At 41.0% G+C, this 18780-nt stretch overlaps 1 protein-coding gene and 1 long non-coding RNA gene across 2 annotated transcripts in view; one reads left to right on the top strand and one right to left on the bottom strand.

Annotated features, from left to right (window-relative positions):
* Window positions 1–1529: 1529 nt before the first annotated feature.
* On the bottom strand, window positions 1530–17188 carry TADA1 (transcriptional adaptor 1). Its single transcript, XM_019986536.2, has 8 exons — window positions 16976–17188; window positions 11757–11848; window positions 11438–11503; window positions 8159–8256; window positions 6464–6673; window positions 5080–5231; window positions 3190–3352; window positions 1530–2751 (listed from the first exon to the last, which is right to left on the bottom strand). The coding sequence occupies exons 1-8, from the start codon at window positions 17047–17049 to the stop codon at window positions 2599–2601; spliced, it is 1008 nt and encodes a 335-aa protein (XP_019842095.2). The 5' UTR covers window positions 17050–17188; the 3' UTR covers window positions 1530–2598.
* Window positions 17189–17264: 76 nt separating this feature from the next.
* The window catches only part of LOC139180601 (uncharacterized), a 63569-nt gene continuing 62053 nt past the window's right edge, over window positions 17265–18780 (top strand). The window contains exon 1 of the long non-coding RNA XR_011564837.1: window positions 17265–17437. This is a non-coding gene — a long non-coding RNA (uncharacterized lncRNA). The remainder of the gene's footprint in view (window positions 17438–18780) is intronic.

The raw sequence follows: 18780 nt of genomic DNA, 5'->3' as shown, positions 1-18780 counted from the left end.
AATATTAGGCTACATGCCAAGAATAATCTAGATATTTTTCCTTTATTAAGCCATGAGAACTGAATGCTGAACCAGTCTGTTGGCCATAGCATCTAAGTGACTCACAACCATTATTCAAACTGGAGGAATTTCTGGTTTAAGTCAAAGACACGATGAAACATAGGCATTTTTATATGGTCAAAGTGAACAATCATTTAGAAATCACTTCATGAAATCTGATCAGCAACACGCTAATCACTTCAGGCAATGGGAGAAGTGTTAGAGGAACTGTGTGCCTGACTGATCCCGAAACGGGTGATGAAGGTGTTTATGTGCTGAACTGGCACTTGGTGCCTGGTAGGGAGGCGGGCCTTACCAAATCTGGTTTTGAACAATAACACCTATAGCTGAAAGAATTACTGAAATCTCTAAAGGAAAAATAAGCTTTATTCTAAGCCCGAAATTATCTCACTTCTAATTGCCTTCTTCCTCTCAGAAGCAGTTATTTTTCTAAATGATGCCTGATAATAAGCACTCATGATTTCTTAAGAAACTAATTATAAAAGATGCACTGCACTCAGGATCCCAAAATGGAGCTAGAGCTGGAGGCAGTGTTTCATGGAACTGGGGTATTTGAATCTCAGTCTATCTTGAAAGATCCTAAGTGTCAATCACTCTTTCTACCTGCCTGCCGTGCCCTTAACCTCATCTCTCCACTGTACAAAATGATACTTGAGGAAAACTGGCATGGAAAGCAGACCTTAAGGGGGAGGCCCCAAGCTTGGGAGTCCTCTGGTGTCCTATGGTCCCACCAGAATAGATGAGTAGGGACTTAGGCCAGGTCCTGTAGAGCAGTGAGGAATTCTCTTTGGAGGTCCATTGCCATACAGATTTCAATGGGAACCTGCCCTTATAATGAGCAGCAGGGCATGTTCAAGAGGTCTAGGTGTCTCTGCATCTATGGAACACATGAAATATAATACATACTTAGCATTGAGGCTCAAGATAGAATATAGATCCACCACACACAGATATCAGTTCAAATTCTTAGAAATCCTAAAAATTCTTGAGTTATCTAAAACTCTAAATGACTTTTCAGAGTTGTGCCAAGAACTGAAACTAAGCTATTTATTTATTTTTTGTCTTAATCTATATATCACAAACAGAGAAGGCAATGGCACCCCACTCCAGTACTCTTGCCTGGAAAATCCCATGGAAGGAGGAGCCTGGGCTGCAGTCCATGGGGTCGCTAGGAGTCAGACACGACTGAGCGACTTCACTTTTCACTTTCATGCATTGGAGAAGGAAATGGCAACCCGCTCCAGTGTTTTTGCCTGGAGAATCCCAGGGATGGGGGAGCCTGGTGGGCTTCCGTCTCTGGGGTCGCACAGAGTCAGACACGACTGAAGCGACTTAGCAGCAGCATATATCACAAAAGGAAGTGATGACACACCTTAATTGGAACTTGTTTTTTATCTTTCTTATCTGATACATTCTTTTGAAAAGTTTCTGCTAAGATCCCATAAAGCAAGGTTCTTCATATTTCTGAAGGCAGTATTCCTTATGTTTACTTTAATAAAAAAGTTTTCTCCCAAAAGATTTGTCGCATTTAAAGTACAAAAACAAATACACAGATCCAGATGTTGAACCACACATACTTATCTATACATATATTATTTAGACCTACTTAAACCCATCTGTACATTCTAGTGTATCTACCTATAACATCTCTTGAATAAAAAAGCAACATATCTTTTAAGAAACGAACTTGGTAGTAACACTGCCATTTGGAAGGATATTTCACAAGAACAGGAGAATTAACCCAGTATAAATCCAGTATGTTTACTTGCACTTCTTAAAACAGTCTACAGGAATAATGAATAGATGAACCTACCAATCAAAGTCTTTGGGCCTAACAACTCTAAAAGAAAGGAATTATGAGAAGATATTTTATAAGGTTAATTACATCCTAAGAGATTATTCTGATTTCTTTTTTTTTAAAGTTTTTAAAGAAAAGACTTTATCTTCTCAAACAGCATAGCATTTTTAAGTCTTATTTTCTATGAAATTGTAATAGGCAACTATATCTGTTAAAACTGGTCACACAAAAAAAGTATATTAAACTGACTACTAACAAAGATAACCAATTTTTAACACTTTGTTAAAAGCAGTTAAAAAAAAAAAACAGTTCTTCAGGAGAAAAGCAGAAATTTTAGACTTGCCAGATACAGAATATGTGATGTCTCTGAACAGACAGACAGCCTCCTGATTGTGGAGACAAAGTAACAGCTTCTTTGTTCTAGAATGTCACCTACCTCACATGAAGACCATAGGATACTAGGGCTCAGATGCCCAAACATCGCTATTCCAGGCACAGAACTTTCTCAGTGCCTAGTCCCATAACTGGGAACACACAAATATACACAAGAGAGATACAGGTCATTATTAAAATCAGATTTATATTAATGGTGTCACAGTAGCAACACAAAATGTACTGTCTCATTTCCATAGGAAAGATTATATTTACACTATACACTTAAGTCTTGAAATGTGAACCCCCAAACATTCAGTTCAATAATCAATGAGTTTGCTGAGGGTCCCACACCGTCAAATCCTAATTCAGCAGAATAAAAGCCCCTCCTTGGCTGCCAAGCGCTGGCGATGGACTTTGTCTTGCTGCAGCTCTTCATGATTTGGATGCCAGAGTTTCATAATGATCCTTTCAATGTTGAGAGCATATACGGTATGGGTAGGAATGACTTCCCTGTGTACCTGGGATAAAAACATCAGCATGTCTCCAATTATACTTCAATATACTTATTTTTCCAACACAGAAAATGAAAGTAAGGTTTATATCAACAAAACACTCACAAAAAAGACACAAGCCTGTTAAGTTTTGAGCCAGAACTTAATAAAACCCAAAACAGGTAACAAAATAACAAAGCTCTGAAGGAAAAATAAGGGAACAAATTGTTTGTTTGTTTGTTTTTTCCTTTCACTGGAAAGGTGAGGAATGGGGGAGGTAAGTTAGGAAGGATTCCTGAGAGCAGGATTTGAAAATAAGGCTAGTATTAATGGCTTTAGTAACAAACAATAAAAACTGAAAAACAAAAGTCAGGAAATGGAAAAGCTAGTGAATATCTTTGTAGACTTGAAGAAACTTTGAACCTATCCATAAATCTAGATAAACCTTAAGGTGCCAAGAGTTACCTGCAAAGCTTCAAAAAGGTCGTACATGTTCACTGGAGGCAGAGACGCGGGCAGTGTGTCCCCCGAGCACGCCAGCAGGAGTGCAGCCTGCTGCTCAGCATCGTCAGGGGGCGGGTGGGACGCTGGGTTCTGACCAGCAAAAGGAGCGGAGAGGGCTGGAGGGCTGAAAACAAAACGTTCCAGAAACATTCCAGTAAGAAAGAGGGAAACCACTGAACAACCAGAGTAGGGACGGTCTGCTAGAAAACTTCTTATAAAATGTATCTCAAAATGAATCAGAAATCCAATTATTTTTCAGCCAGTGTATACATGAATAACCTACAATTTTCATTTTTAAAGGCAGCCCATCTCTTGGGCTGGAAATAAAATGCAGTACAACTGCATTTACCCTCCTCCCTCCACAAGTGTCAAAATATTTGTTAAGTCAGGATACAGAGTCAAAATTGTCTCCTGCCCTTAAAGAGCTTCTAGGTGGAAAAAATAATAGACCCTAATTAAAGGAAAATGAAATTGCAAACTGACTTGGAGAGGAAACTAAAGACAACAGGATCAAAAAATAACAAGCAAGGAAAGAAGATAAGGCACAAAAGCAGCAACAGGCAAACCTGGAAGGTACAGAAAATGCACCCAAATTTTGCCAACTTCCCCAAATAGAACCCAGATATAACTGGGAAGACAAGCATGATTTTTGTATCATAATACAGTAGGAGACAAGCTATGCCATTCTGGAGAACACACAGGAGGTAAAACAGTGAGGAGGGAACCCGGAGGAAAGCACAAGTAGAGTGTGAGCGTGGGTTTCGGCACCAGACAAAGGCAGCCCTGATGGAGAAACAGGTGGCCAAGAATGAGGCAGGAGTCTTCTAGGGACAGGCTGGCAGGGAGAGAGGGCGGCTGGAGGCCTGGCAGGCCCAGACACTGCGGGGCTGTTTTTCTCTAAAGACGAATGACCCACAAAGGAGAACAAATAATCAACAACAGATATGCTTGCAGGAGGTCGAGTAAATCTTCACCTATGGCAGTCTGAAACAGTGAACCCAATTTAAGCCAGTGCTCTTCAAAATAAGCCTTGTGAGTTGTGTTGAGGTCTGCAGAGCCATGACACAAGCACCAGCACCAGGCCTTCCCTACGGTGTCAGCACCGTCTGCTCTGACTCCCTGCTCAGCTCTCCCACCACACATCCCACCACGATCACGCCACCAGCCTTCCTTGCCAGTTACTTCTTCCCCATCACCACTCCAGCCAGCCTTCCCAATAATACTTTTTTCTACCTCTCTTCTCCCTGAAGAGAGACAACAAAGGGAAGGTAATCCAGGTCATCTCAGAGGGATGTTTCAGGACAGCACAGAGGTCCTGGGAGCCCACAGTGCAGAGAGGTTCCAGAGGTCAGAGCTCAAAGACCAGATCTGCCCAAGAGGGTGCCAAGAGCAACCGATGACACCCAGCCCAGGCCATGATCTTGAGCTCTAGCTACAAAAGCCAGGTAAGGACCTGGAGACACACCCACCACTGCTCCTCCCACCATCAAGAAACCCAACCCTGACACAATAACCACAGGCCACATTTCAGAGTGACAACTGGCCCACTCCCACCACCAAGAGGTGCTGCCCCAGGAGCCTTCAAGATGCACTGCCCTCAGAGTGGGGCCACTCGCATTAAACCACACGCCGCAGCCAAACTCTACAACTTTACTTTTGATCTACAGAGTACCAGAAGAATTCACTAGTTACGCAAGGAAGCAACTTGAGAAAATAAAACTGTACTGCTCTCAGAGTTACCCTAGACTCACAGAAACTCAATAATCAATTATTTAACAGTGGTCTATTATGTAAGAGTAGCATAACCAACTAGAAAGGATGGATGCAAAAATCACAAGAAACTTCATATACCTTTCTATTAAGCTGTTGTAAGCTACTACACTATTCTTCAGGTATGGCTGTGGGGTCACATTGCTACCAAAGGCATATTTAAAATGACCATCACGTAACCGGTAAGCTTTCCTTCTTGACACAACTGATGACAGTATATCTTTAAGGTGATTCTGTAAAAACAAGAAAAAAAAATGAAAAATAGCATGAACTGTTCTTAAAAGCAAACCATAAAACTTCCATTAACCAAACAATGTTTATTGGCAGTGAATGGAGACGTGAGAATGGCAAGCAAGTGCTGAAGCCAAATGAATGCTCACTAAAAAGCCACAGACCATACCAGAGTGGGAAGGCCTAGCAAAGAGTGAAGGGAGATGCACTGTTTTGATTTAGTTCTACTCAAGATGAGCTTGCTCTACAGAAATTTATTAAAGTCTTATACCTCTAAATTGGCTCCTCTCTCTCAAAAATGATTTTTAGATAGCTTTAAACAGAAGTACAAAAACAAGTAATTTTTTAAAGTAGCAAACTACCTTGAAGCTTGTTTGAAAATGGTACAAAATGTTTAAGATCAGAAATATATGTTATAGTACCCAATCTACTAAAATCCTTGCATGAATAGAACCCTGGCTCTCTCAAAAGCCACATAAAAGACAGATATTACAGGAAATAAATAGGTATTAGGTATTTAACATCTCTTCACCTTTGTGACAGCCTAAGAGAGGGTTAGAGATTATCTGTGAAAACGGAGACAGACTAGTCCCAGACTACCATTATTAACAGCGAAGCCAGGGGGCATGGTATTTCAATTATACCAGTAAGATCATCTCATGTCAGGACATCATGGTACCACTTGTAACTTAAAACTTCATGAGATAGCTAGCATAATCTCTGAGGTACAGGCGAGGAAACAGAGCCCCAGAGAATCGCAAGGAAAGACCCAGTGTCCCCTGTCAGCACCTGTGCACTGTAGACCCCAGTGTGCGTTTTATCTAGTGACTGAATGAGTAAAATGAATGAATGAAAGCGTGTGCTGAGACAGACGCCCACGGTTTGGACACCACGCCTAGTAATGCTCTTCAAATGCTGTGCCACAGCAAAATCAAGTGATTTTAATCTTTAGGATTCTCAATCTGTTTTTTGCTTAGAAACTGTCCCCTTGTTATCAAGTTAAACATCAAAAGTGTTATGCCACCAGTAACCTTTTGAAAAGCTTAGTCTGTTAACTGAAGGCAACTGTTTGGATTGTGATGTTTCTCCCCTCAAGAGAAAACAATTTCAGCAAGGCAATTCTGAAATCAGAGTTCCATTTTAGTTCTTTTCTTGCAGTACGAACTCTGAATAACACACACAAGCCTGTCACATTCAATCTATAGGAGTGTTTTTGTGACACTAGCAAACCAACCTCCACCGCGTAGACCACAGCTGAGACAGCTTCTTCAGTGACGTTGTCCAGCCCGTGTTCGTAAGCAGTCACTATCATCCTCCCTTCAAGCTGACCCCGAGTAGGAAGCATCATTGTGTGGGAACAAAGTTTCAAGTCATCATCATCCTGGGGATCCTTTGCCACAAACTGCTGGGCTCCTGAGAGGGGATTCTGAGGCTGGAATCTATGCTATAGGTAAGAAAACTTCAAAATTATTCATTACATGGCAAGTAATAAGACACAAACAAAAGTAACCAATGAATTGGACCTGAGATCCTACAAATTAATGCCATCAAAACTAAACCACAAGAGTTAAAAAAAGGTAATTCATGCACAAATAATCACAGATTCACAACCATTACATATCAATAATGAAGACATGAGTTAAGGGGAATAGCAGCAGTATGCACAGTAGTTTATTCTATTTAATTAATTCCTTAGTAATCACAGAATATATGGCTCTGTGCTAAAAACAACAAATGGGGAGAAGGAGAATATATAAAACTATTTTCAAACAAGTCAAAACATTTTAAGTACACTTGTAAGTAAGCAGATTCTGAACGCAGAAATATACGGTGAATGTTTCAGAAAACTGGTAATTTCTGTTACCAACATAACAGATCTAATAACAAATATTCCAAGATAATGTAGGGTAGTATAACTCTTCAGTTAACATTATATTCCACTAACAATTCTCAACACAGAATCTTTTTAAGACAGTCATTAGTTCTTTAAAAAATAGCCTTTCCCAATCTTTTCCACTTATAAAACCCCAGCCTTGCTCTGGGAGATGCTGAGAGCACATTTATATTCTCCATCATCAGCAGGAGATATGCCCCTGTAGCTTTTGCTTAAGTTCAGCTCACAAGATTTTGTAGCAAATATGGCTTGTCCTGTTTGAAGTCTGTATTATAAAAGCAACTTGCTTTTCCATTTCCATAAGTATATAGCATATACTCATGCTATAAGTCTTATAGCAAGTATAAGACTATCTCATATCAAACACGCTTTTTTAAAGCAAGTATGCCTCTCTGGAGATGCTGTTGCCCTCCAGATCGAATATTATTGATATAAAACATGGAGGAAAAAGTAGAAGTAAATAAATGTTTGTTGATATTTATCAATAAAGTACTCAATCAAAGGGAAACTTTGTTCCCTGGATATAAAACTGAAAAAGCAAGTTATTCTAAAATGTTTACAAATTTCATAGTCCAATGCCTTCAAGATTTCTCTGAGGATCCCCAGAAGGCTCAAGGTTTACCAGGACATCACCAGGATCCTGCTGGAGGCCTTTAGGCCTCCTGGACCCTTGGAACAGAAGTCTTCAATCTGAGCAACATTATTCATTCCCAAAGATATTTTAGAGGAAAAAGAACACAGGTATAGTTCTTGAATCACTGAAAAATCCTTATATACTAATGACAACATATTAATAATTATGCAATAACAAACCAGAAGCATAAAAATTCAGACACTTTGGTAAAGAGGGTTTCAAAGATTGGGTCCCAATTTCAAATTCAATAACATCTTTTCCTCCCCAAATAACATCTTTTTCTCTTCACCTTTTTTCAACTTTCCTACCAGAATTGTAATATTCATTAAAAAACTAAAGCCACTTCCGTCACAACAGTTCTTAAATCAGTCATTACCAAGATTTACTGAAGAACAACCTACATCAAATTTCTGACGAACAGAAGAAAGCTTTTTCTTTCCCTTTGGTTTTCCAGGTTTGGCTGCAGAACCCCCTGTCCAGGGTAAAGATCCAGCACCCTCTATGAGACAGAAAAATAGCAATCATAAGAGAAAAGAACAACTGATAACTGCTAAGTTTGTTTTCCCTTTGGGTTAAAGAAGCATGAGATGCTCAAATGATGAAAATAAACAATAAACGCTTAAATTCAGATCTCTTTCTGCTTCTCTAAAAAAACTTCAAATTCTCTCAAATCTTTTTTTTTTTTTCCCTAGCTGTAACCAAAATTGTTCTTTTAGGAAGACAAATTTGTTTTTCACGTTTTTAATTGTCTATGGGGTGCCTGTTTGCTTAATAGTAGCAGTAATATTATAAAAGCAGGACAGAATTTTCTAGTTCAAGATAGCAAACTGAGCACATGTATTTGTCTCCTCTTCCAAGACCCTGCTAAAACAACAGTAGGGAAACGTAAATGGCGCGTGCACAAGAGACTAAAAGGAAAACGAGTGGCAGACCAAGAGGAGATCTCGCCAAATTCCAAGGACAGGCTAAAAGGAGCCAACTCACAAAGTGGACGCGTGGAAGCTACGGCCTAAGCTGGGCGAGCTTGGTAAATAGGTGGAGCTAAGTTAACCTGACTAGTAGACATCCATAAAGAATCTGAATTTGTAGGTGAGGCCAGTGGAAAGCAGGAGGGATAGTACAGCTAAAAACAAGATTAATGGAGTATGTATATTGAAAAGTCACCCATACAAATGCCTTCCCTCATATCCAGGACTGAACTCAGTACAACACAAAAAAGATGGGTCCCCTGATCAAAAGTCAAGAATTTCAAGACAACCCGGGTACAGCACCAAAGCAAGTGCAGGCCCTTCCGAGTTCACTGAACAGTTGTTCCTGGCCCCACGCAACCAGTCCCGCTCACCCCTGTGCACAGGGAGGCCTATGTAACAGGAGGATGGAGAGCTCTTCTCCAGTTGAAACAAATCTTGGCTTTACTAAGGTGGCTGGTGTGGGTACTGGCACCCTCGAGCACAGCCCCACTGTAATGCTGGCCTCCTGCCACTCTAAAGGGCAATCTCCAGGCAGTTTTATGCTTCATTCTTAAATACAAATCATCAGACATTTGATAGAAATCTGTAACATGGTGAGAAAGACCAAGCTAAACAAACAAAAAAATCAAAGTTATACATACACTTGAAAAAAATATCCCAAAGAATACTTTCAAGAAAAGACAATGCACATAAAGTGTCTAGGATACAGCTGTTAGGAGTCAACAAATAACATCATTAAAACCATCTTTCTTGCCTGGCTTAGAGAAATAGTAAGCAATTTGACCACAATTATTAACACACACACACAAATTATATTTCTATATTATACTTTTAGTAGAAATCATCTCTTTGTTGCCAACAAATATTTTAAGGAAAGATATTTTGGGTGTTTGATGGAGAAATAATCTCTTAAATTCCAATGTATCTTCATTTATTTTTAAACAACCAACAACAAACATTCAAGAGTATCAAAGGCTTTAATTAAAATCAGCCACCTGTATTAACAGCACTGCATATTCTTTTGGCAGTTTTTATTTCTAAGAGAAATTTTACATGTTCTTTCACCTGCTTTTTTATAACCATGTGGGGTAGATATTACAGTCTCATGGAAGCTCACAACATTCAATAATTAAATATATCACCTAAGCTAGTGGCAAAACTTAAACTTGAACCCAAGTCTCCTGACTCCTATCAACCAAAGTGTTTAATTCCAATCATCCCACTGAATCTTTTGGGTGTATGGCACTTCAGAATATATCTACCTAAAAAGTAAGATCCATCCTCACAAAATGTTGGCTTTTCTGATCAGATTAAATTTTAAACAATAAAGTGGATTATGTTTATGATCTAACAGGCAAAAGTCCACTTCTATTTAAATTAAATAAAACATCAGGCACAGTGTAGAATGTGCAGAAGGGGTATGGTGAGGGTTGGAGAGCAGCCTCCCTGGTCTAACACCAGTCTCCATAAACAAACGCTCTTTACCACTCTTCCCAGCAAGGGTAACTTCTCTTGAGTGTGAAGAATAGGCCTTTAGTATATCTTATCTGAATTCTCCATCTTACAACAGAGCTTAGCAGAGGGAGATGATACAAAATACTAGCCGTGTCTAGATAAAAGGGGCGTCCCTGGTGGCTCAGATGGTAAAGTGCCTGTCTGCAATGCAGGAGACCTGGGTTCGATCCCTGGGTTGGGGGAACCCCTGGAGAAGGAAATGGCAGCCACTCTAGTAGTCTTGCCTGGAAAATCCCACGGACGGAGGAGCCTGGTAGGCTACTACAGTCCATGGGGTCGCAAGGAGTCGGACACAAAGGAGTGACTCCACTTTCTCTAGATAAACATGGGCTTTTAATAAATGACCATCAGAATTACCACAGGCCCTTTAAAAGCAACAACAAAAACCAACAGTACCTTTAAATACAAGAGCCCAGGATAAGCTTTAGCATGAGGCAAATTTTTAATGTATTTATTTGGTTTTGACTAACTGATTAAAATAAGATTGAAAGAGGTGACTTGTACCACTTAAACCTCCAAAAAACTAGGGGCAAAAAATCATTGTCTGTATCCATCTTCTTAGGCTGATGTGACAGACGTGGCTTCCGTGCACGTCCCTGCTGCTGCTGCTAAGTTGCTTCAGTCGTGTCCAACTCTGTGCGACCCCACAGACGGCAGCCCACCAGGCCCTGCTGTCCCTGGGATTCTCCAGGCAAGAACATTGGGAGTGCTCCCTACCATGCTGCTATTCACCACCTTTGTTCTCCACCAACAGTTTGCCAAACACAGGCTGAAGCACTTAACCTTCCAGGTGCTAATATCTCACTGAATTAAGAACAGGAAAACCCAAGTTCTCAACACATGCTGTGGTTTATCCTCCATACATCCCTGGTAAACCTCTTCTAACCACCAAATGCCCTCTCTTCACTCTCCTCAGCTTCTTCCTCCTGACTGACTACTCGCCTCCTCACCTCTGGTTTACTTAAGTAATTGAAACCCAGTAAAGCCCAAAAGTCAATGTAAAGACAGTGAAATTACCTGCTTTAAAAAGGTCCTATAAAAGAATCAGCACTTTATAATAAAATGTGTCTTCTAAGCAGTTCAAAGAACATTTCATTTGCAAACACGTCTGTTAGAGGCAGCGAGAGCCTAGTAAAAGCCCAAGTTTGTGGCTCTGCTGACTGACATCCCTAGAGGTTATTTGCACTCCCTTACCTGGTGTAGACACCAAAATCTGACAGCGCGTGAGAATAGCCAGGAGGAAATCGTTGTGAGAGTGGACTGGAAGAGGGAAGATGGCCACAAGTCAAGCACACGACATTTACAACATACGGAAACCACTGTGTTAGTCTAGTTTTTAAAGACTTTGGATATCCCCTATTCTGCCATTCTTTACATTTACTTTTAAATATCCACATTATTTAAATGACCTTATATACCACTAAAACCAAAAAAAAAAAAAAAAATTTAACTTAATTTATTGCAGATCTGGGAAAACTTCAGAACAGTAAAGTAAGTCCCCAGATTATTTTACCATTATCCTGTGTGAGAAGTCTATGAGCTTCAAGGTCAAACTCTTCTTTGCTGATCTTCTGCTTGAACCACAACTTTAAGTTAGCCCAGTATCTGCAGAGGCAGAAGCAATATTAAGAACCTCAGGTTTTGCTTCTTCCCCAAGTGCACCTTATCTCCCTCAACTCCCAGGGAAAGATGGAAATTTTGCATTCCCTAATGTTATGGACTGAGTTGTGTTTCCCCCCAAATTCATATGTTGAATCCCTAAGCCCTAGTATCACAGAACGTGACAGGGCCTTCAAAGCGGTAATTAAGTAACATGCTTATTTAATTTAAATGCAGAGTACATCATGAGAAACGCTGGACTGGATGACGCACAAGCTGGAATCAAGACTGCCGGGAGAAATATCAATAACCTCAGATATGCAGATGACACCACCCTTATGGCAGAAAGTGAAGAACTAAAGAACCTCTTGATGAAAGTGAAAGAGGAGAGTGAAAAAGTTGGCTTAAAGCTCAACATTCAGGAAACTAAGATCATGGTATCTGGTCCCATCACTTCATGGCAAACAGATGGGGAAACATTGGAAACAGTGACAGACTTTATTGTTTTGGGCTTCAAAGTCACTGCAGATAGTGACTGCAGCCATGAAATTAAAAGACACTTGCTCCTTGGTAGAAAAGCTATGACCAACCTAGACAGCACATTAAAAAGCAGAGATGTTACTTTGCCAACAAAGGTCCGTCTAGTCAAGGCTATGCTTTTTCCAGCAGTCATGTATGGATGTGAGAGTTGGACTATAAAGAAAGCTGAATGCCAAAGAACTGATGCTTTTGAACTGTGGTGTTGGAGAAGACCCATGAGAGTCCCTTGGACTGCAAGGAGATCCAACCAGTCCATCCTAAAGGAAATTAGTCCTGAATATTCACTGGAAGGACTGATGCTGAAGCTGAAACTCCAATACTTTGGCAGCCTGATGCAAAGAACTGACTCATTAGAAAAGACCCAGATGGGGGGAAAGATTGAAGGCAGGAGGAGAAGGGACAAGAGAGGATCAAATGGTTGGATGGCATCGACTCGATGGACATGCCTTTGAGTAAGCTTCGGGAGTTGGTGATGGGCCAGGGAAGCCATGGGGTCACAAAGGGTCAGACATGACCAAGCAACTGAACTGAACTGATCAGGGTAGGCCCTAACGCAGTGAGACTGGTGTCCTTATAAGAAGGGATTAGGATACAGACAAGAGACAGCAGGCAACAGCCAATGGGAGAGGCCTCAGAAAATAACAACCCTGCTCACACCCTGATGTCAGACTTCTAGACTCTGGAATGGTGAGAAAATAAATTAGTTGTTTAAGCTACTAAGGAGCCAGAACACCATCAGAAGAGGAAAGTCCTCCCTAAAAGGGACTGAGCGGTAGTCACAGAATCTGACCTATAAGTCAACCAGCTAAAAACCGCAGCTGTACCTTTCCTTCCTCGCTGTTGCCTTTCCAAAGGACCTACTCCCCAGAAAAATACACTTAAAATTATTTTAAAATATTATTAAAGTTGTCAAATATTGCATATTTGAAAGTTTCTGAGAGTAGATCTTAACAACTTACTGCCCAAAATGTATTAATAAGTCTTTTGTTAACCTGAATATTATTGACCAGAGTGTTTCAATATTCACTTACATAACAAATAGATGGTCATAGGTATTAGTTTCTACAAAAACCCCCTAGTCAATATGTATTAAACATTCTCATCACAAGAAAAAAATAATTTTTTTTTAACTATATATGATGAGACATGAACTAGACTTATTATGGTGCTACACTGCAATATATATACAAATACTGAATCATTAATGTTGTTCCCCTGAAACTAATGAAAAGCTGTATGTCATTTATACCTCAATTTTAAGAAAGATTTATATTTTAAAGTTTGTTATGTGTTATAGATTGAGGAGTGTAGTTTTTTAAAAGTGAAAACCAACCACTTATCATAAAAATTACTAGTTAACTGGTAGGAAAAAAGGATCCAATCTTTTATACCTTAACAACATTATTAAAAATAGGAGTAAAATACTTGATTTTTCACATCCACACCCCTTGTTTTGATGCTTAAGACAGCTACTCCTCATTCATGAAACAGGACTAATAATTACTTAGTACATGTTTTACAGTAACTTTGAATTCATGATTAGCTACTTTCTAATGCTCATTTGAGTTTCTAACAACAGAGTCCTAAACAAGACGGTTTAATGCTCTCACTGCCATCATTATACCCACGGCAGTTTCTCCTGCTGTCCTATACGCTGATCAGCTTAAGTCTGGCTACCTCTATACTAATTGTTTGAGTTCCTGTACTCCCCACCCCAACCCCGCCAGAGAAAATTCACAACTTTAATGGAGCCCTAAAGTTTCCCAAGACCCATTTCACTCAACAGTAAAACAAGTTTAGTTCTAGAACCTGGCACAACATTTCACCTGAGTCAAATTCATTAGTCAATAATACCTTCCCAATAGCAAACACTTACATGATTCCTCTGCCTTTTTAAAGACAAGAACAATTTAAAAGTGAAATAAAGTGCCACAGAAAGGCAAAAGTCTTTTCCTATCCCATTCTATACAACAAAAGAGGAGAGTAACATGAGAAAAACTTCATTATTTAAAAACCCTGTGTTCCTATTTTACAAGAAAGGATACTTTCAAACACTTCCTATTTGAAGTGAACTAAGGCAAGACTCTGCCAACCTGATGCTATCTATCTTTTCAAACTTTATAGCCCAAATAGCCAGCACTGGCTATCAAGTTGAAGATTCACTTTCCAATCCTGGTCCCTGTATTAACCTGTTGTGTAGCCATGGACAATTGATTGTTTTCCTTAAAAATAAGGAAAACAAAGTAAGCCAGCCTCTATATAGGTGAGGATAATGGGTGATGAGTATAAATGGATCGGACTAGGAAGCACTGCAGAAACCTGGGGAAGATTAAACAACATATGGCTAAATCATCCAAAAAACAAAGCATTCATTTGAACCCGACACTATACTAAGTACTATACAGAGTAAGCTAGCAAAGCTCATGTCTTTCTAGAAGCTGACATGGGCAGACAACCGGACGTGAAAGACATTAGGACAACAGCATAAATAGGAAACAACTCATGCCTAAGATCCTTATACACCTGATATCTTTTATCTACAAACAAGAACCGCATTTAAATGGTCAGGCTGTACAAACCAAGACAAACTACTCAAGCAGGATGTGTGAGAAAATATCGTAGGACAGACTGCTCAACCAAGAAGCACTTTTTCAGGAGCAGAAGGAAAAAAAGACAATGGAAAACATTAATAGAGAACAACACTGTACCACTAACTCTTCCTAGCACAAAGGTATATTTTGATTGCATTCTTAATGGAGATTCAGCTACAGATGCACCAAATTTAGCTTCGGCATCTATATTTGACCAACATCTGATAGCCAGCGTTGATCTTTAAAGACCAAATGGGAAACACTAATTTCAATATTTCTAGTGACCCATGTGAGAAGTGTGGCTTCACAGAGGGCTTCATCGCATCTAATCAATTATACACACAAGCCAAGTTTACTGCAGCATGAAAACATTCACTTTCAAATATTTGTAAGCATCATAAATGTAAGAATGACAAGTCTATTGTGCTTAAAAAGTGTAAATTTAAGCGGTCAGGATTACAAAAATAAGCTACAGTAATTAATGACAGTAAATTTTACTCATTAAAATAATTAAGGATTTTTAATTAAGTAAGCAAGGAAAGAGAAAGAACGTCAACATGCATATTAAACTAACTTCAGGTAAAAATATTTTATCTTTGGGAGTCAATGTTTATGAAAAATTAAATAATTATGCTATTCCCCAAATAACAGATTATTAAAATTTAATTCCAGTGTTTCTAGTTTGATTTATTATTGTTCCTAATAACTTTAAAAATTATATTTTGTTTTTAGTTATTCCATTTAGTCCATCGGTATTCCAAGAAGTCTTACATGAGAATTCTGTGTATCTTGGTAAGACACAAAGTAGACTGCCACATCAAAATTTCACAAGAAGGAAAAACCAAAACTCATGTATGACATCCAAGTTAAGCAACTTCAATTCAGTTATAATAAAAAAATAAAAAGATGAGAAGGAGAAAGAGTGGAGAAAAAGAAAGTATCCCCCAAACACCCTGCACCTCTAGAAACATTTCAAAATAAGTGCCTACTGAGTACTGTAAAACGTACAGAATATCACAAAAATCATCCAGCAGCAACACAGGCATTATAATCTTAAACCTTTAAAATTGGCTTCTAATATTTTAGAAAAATAAAAATGCAATCATACTGTTTTGAAAATTTCCAAATTTGTCCTTGTACTTCGGAGGGTTCCTTCTATGACTTTGGCTTTGTCTGAATTACTGATTTTACACTCTGCCATTTCGGCGATTCTGACCCGACTATGTACTCGGTCCCCTGCTATAACCTGGGTGAAAGTCTCTGGGAGCTTCTGGGATCCTTTGCAACCCCGCGGTAAGGTTTCTGAGCGAGAAATCAGACACGAGGGCCCCAATACTGCCATGACTTTTGAAGAGTTAAGATCTCTGTCCTCTCATCTATCAAACGGGATTGATAACTGTACTACCTCAAATCTCTGTTGCGAGGATTAGATGAGATAGTACATCTAGAGCGCTTTAAAGGTTCGCTACTGCAGTAACCACTGTAATTGCAGCAGTGTTCAGTGACTATTTCACCAGAGCGTCTGTTTGCCTTCCGAAATGGCTTTCTGTGTCTTACCCACAGTTCCTGCACAACACCTGAGCTCAATAAGCCTCCGCCTCCACGAAGCCCTCCGCGAGCTGGCCGCCTAGAGACGTGCCGGCTCGGACTAGGCCGCTGCTCAGCGACGCGCGTCCCGCACTCCCGCGCCCTTGCCGCACCCGCCCAACAGGCCCCTGGGCGTGAAGGCGTGGAGTACGCCTTGCTCGCCCCACCCAGGGCAGAGCCTCGGGGGAAGGCGCCCGCCAGGGTCCCGAGCAAACCGGGGAGGGCGGCCCCTCCAGCCGGGTGCGTCGGGGCTGCCCGCCGGCCCCCGCCGGAAAAACCCACAGGCGCCACAGCCCACGGCGCGAGGGGCGCACAGGCCCAGCGGCCGCGTGGAGCCACTCCACGATGGGTGGGCAGCCAGAGGCCGGGGGAGGGCCGCGCAGAGATGCGGAGGCTGCGTCTGGGGAGTTCTTACTGTTTCACGTTGTCCCCCAGGGCCTCGCTCAAGTTCTTCTTCGCCGCCTCCAGCTCGCTCACAAAGGTCGCCATTGCTCCCCACTTATCAGCCCGACCTCAGACCTCTCGGCCACAGCGACCAGCAACCGAAAAAACAACCCCACGAAGGCTTGGGCTCCGGCGACGCCGTCTGCTCCCGCCTGCCCCGCCCCCAGGAGCTCGGAAGACGGGTGTTCGGTTTTCAGCTCCGCCCGCCTTTCTGAAGGGAAAGCGCTGAGCCGAACTCGGCGTTTCCGCGGTCCTCCAGCCCCCGCCCCTCGCGTCGCGTGCCCCGCCTCCTCGCGCTCAACCGTGCCGCCGCCGCCGGGCTGCAGCGCCGCCTTCAGGGCTGGCGCCTCCTGGGCCCTCAGTCTTAGCGCTGCTGGAGTGTCTAATTCGCTCTTTTTACCTGCATGAGTATCTCCTTCCTCCAAGTGAAAAGGTAAATGATGTTGATTTTATTCTCTTTCGTTGCCTTATTTTTTTGTCGACCACTTATCTAATTGACTTTTTAATTTTCTGGCTTCTCCAACTAACGTGTAAGTTCGTGAGGACAGGATCTGTGTTTTGTTCACTGCTGTTGCCCCTAATTCCTAGAGCAGTACCTGACGCATAGTGGGTTGTCAATGAATATTTGATAAGTGAATGAAGTAATGAGGACAAGTAGGGAAAATACACAGAAGGATAAAAGAAAAAAATGTTACCACCCCCCAAACTCTTTCCCCCTTCCCATGATTTATAATCATACCCTATCTTCAATTGGGCATCTTGGTGGGGTTTTCCTTATATTTACTTAATATAGTAATATATATGTTTTCCTCTTATATCACGTCGTCTTTATAATCGTAATTTTATTGACAGCATCTTAAATACCCTACAGGAGAAAGGCACACAATAACTTGTTTCCCAATTCTTAGACTATCTCCATTTCTTCTTTTAAAAACAATATTGTAATAAACTTTATGCATAAAGCTTTCCCTCATTTAGGATTATTACTTTAAAACAGAGTCCCATAAATAGAATTACTGGGTTAAATGATAGGAGTATTTAAAAGAGTCTTGATGCATATTGTCAAATTGCCTCCCCCAAGTTTGAAATAATCCTAAATGGCTTTTAAATCTTATGTAATTTCTCCATGGAGATTCCTTAAAGCTTCTTCATTCCTTCAGCAAGTATACAGTGAGTTTCTGTTATGCATCTGGCTCTCTTTTGGGTGCTGGGGATACAAAGATGAACTGGGCAGTTAAAGTCTTCCTGCTGCTAAGTCACTTCAGTCGTGTCCAACTCTGTGTGACCCCATAGGCGGCAGCCCACCGACCTGTGTCATAAAACTCTAGAGAAATTTTGACTTTTAAAAAACTAGTTATCCATGTATGCTTTTCAAGGCTCCCCACTGACTACTGACCAAATTCCAGTCCTCCTGAACGTTTGGCTAAGTCACTTCAGTCATGTCCGACTCTGTGCGACCCCATAGACGGCAGCCCACCAGGCTCCCCCGTCCCTGGGATTCTCCAGGCAAGAACACTGGAGTGGGTTGCCATTGCCTTCTCCAATGCATGAAAGTGAAAAGTGAAAGTGAAGTCGCTCAGTGTATCCAACTCTTCGCGACCCCATGGACTGCAGCCTACCAGGCTCCTCCGCCCATGGGATTTTCCAGGCAAGAGTACTGGAGTGGGGTGCCATTGCCTTCTCCCCAGTCCCCCTAACCTGGCATTAAAATTTTCTTATGACCTGGATTCAGCCTACCTGTCTGCCTCACACACCCACAGGCCTGTCTTCATCACC

The sequence above is a fragment of the Bos indicus genome, chromosome 3 (assembly GCF_029378745.1).
Source record: "Bos indicus isolate NIAB-ARS_2022 breed Sahiwal x Tharparkar chromosome 3, NIAB-ARS_B.indTharparkar_mat_pri_1.0, whole genome shotgun sequence".
In the NCBI taxonomy this organism is placed as follows: Eukaryota; Metazoa; Chordata; class Mammalia; order Artiodactyla; family Bovidae; genus Bos; species Bos indicus.
The sequence above is the reverse complement of the archived record's forward strand: the minus strand, read 5'-3'. Positions and strand labels throughout refer to the sequence as shown.

Coding starts and splice junctions, on each gene's coding strand:
- TADA1 (XM_019986536.2), bottom strand. CDS start 17,049: ATGGCGACCTTTGTGAGCGAGCTGGAGGCGGCGAAGAAGAACTTGAGC. Junction 8,257..11,437: donor GATTTTGGTGTCTACACCAG/GTAAGGGAGTGC, acceptor TCTGTCTCATAG/AGGGTGCTGGATCTTTACCC. Junction 5,232..6,463: donor CTGTGGTCTACGCGGTGGAG/GTTGGTTTGCTA, acceptor TTGTTTTTACAG/AATCACCTTAAAGATATACT.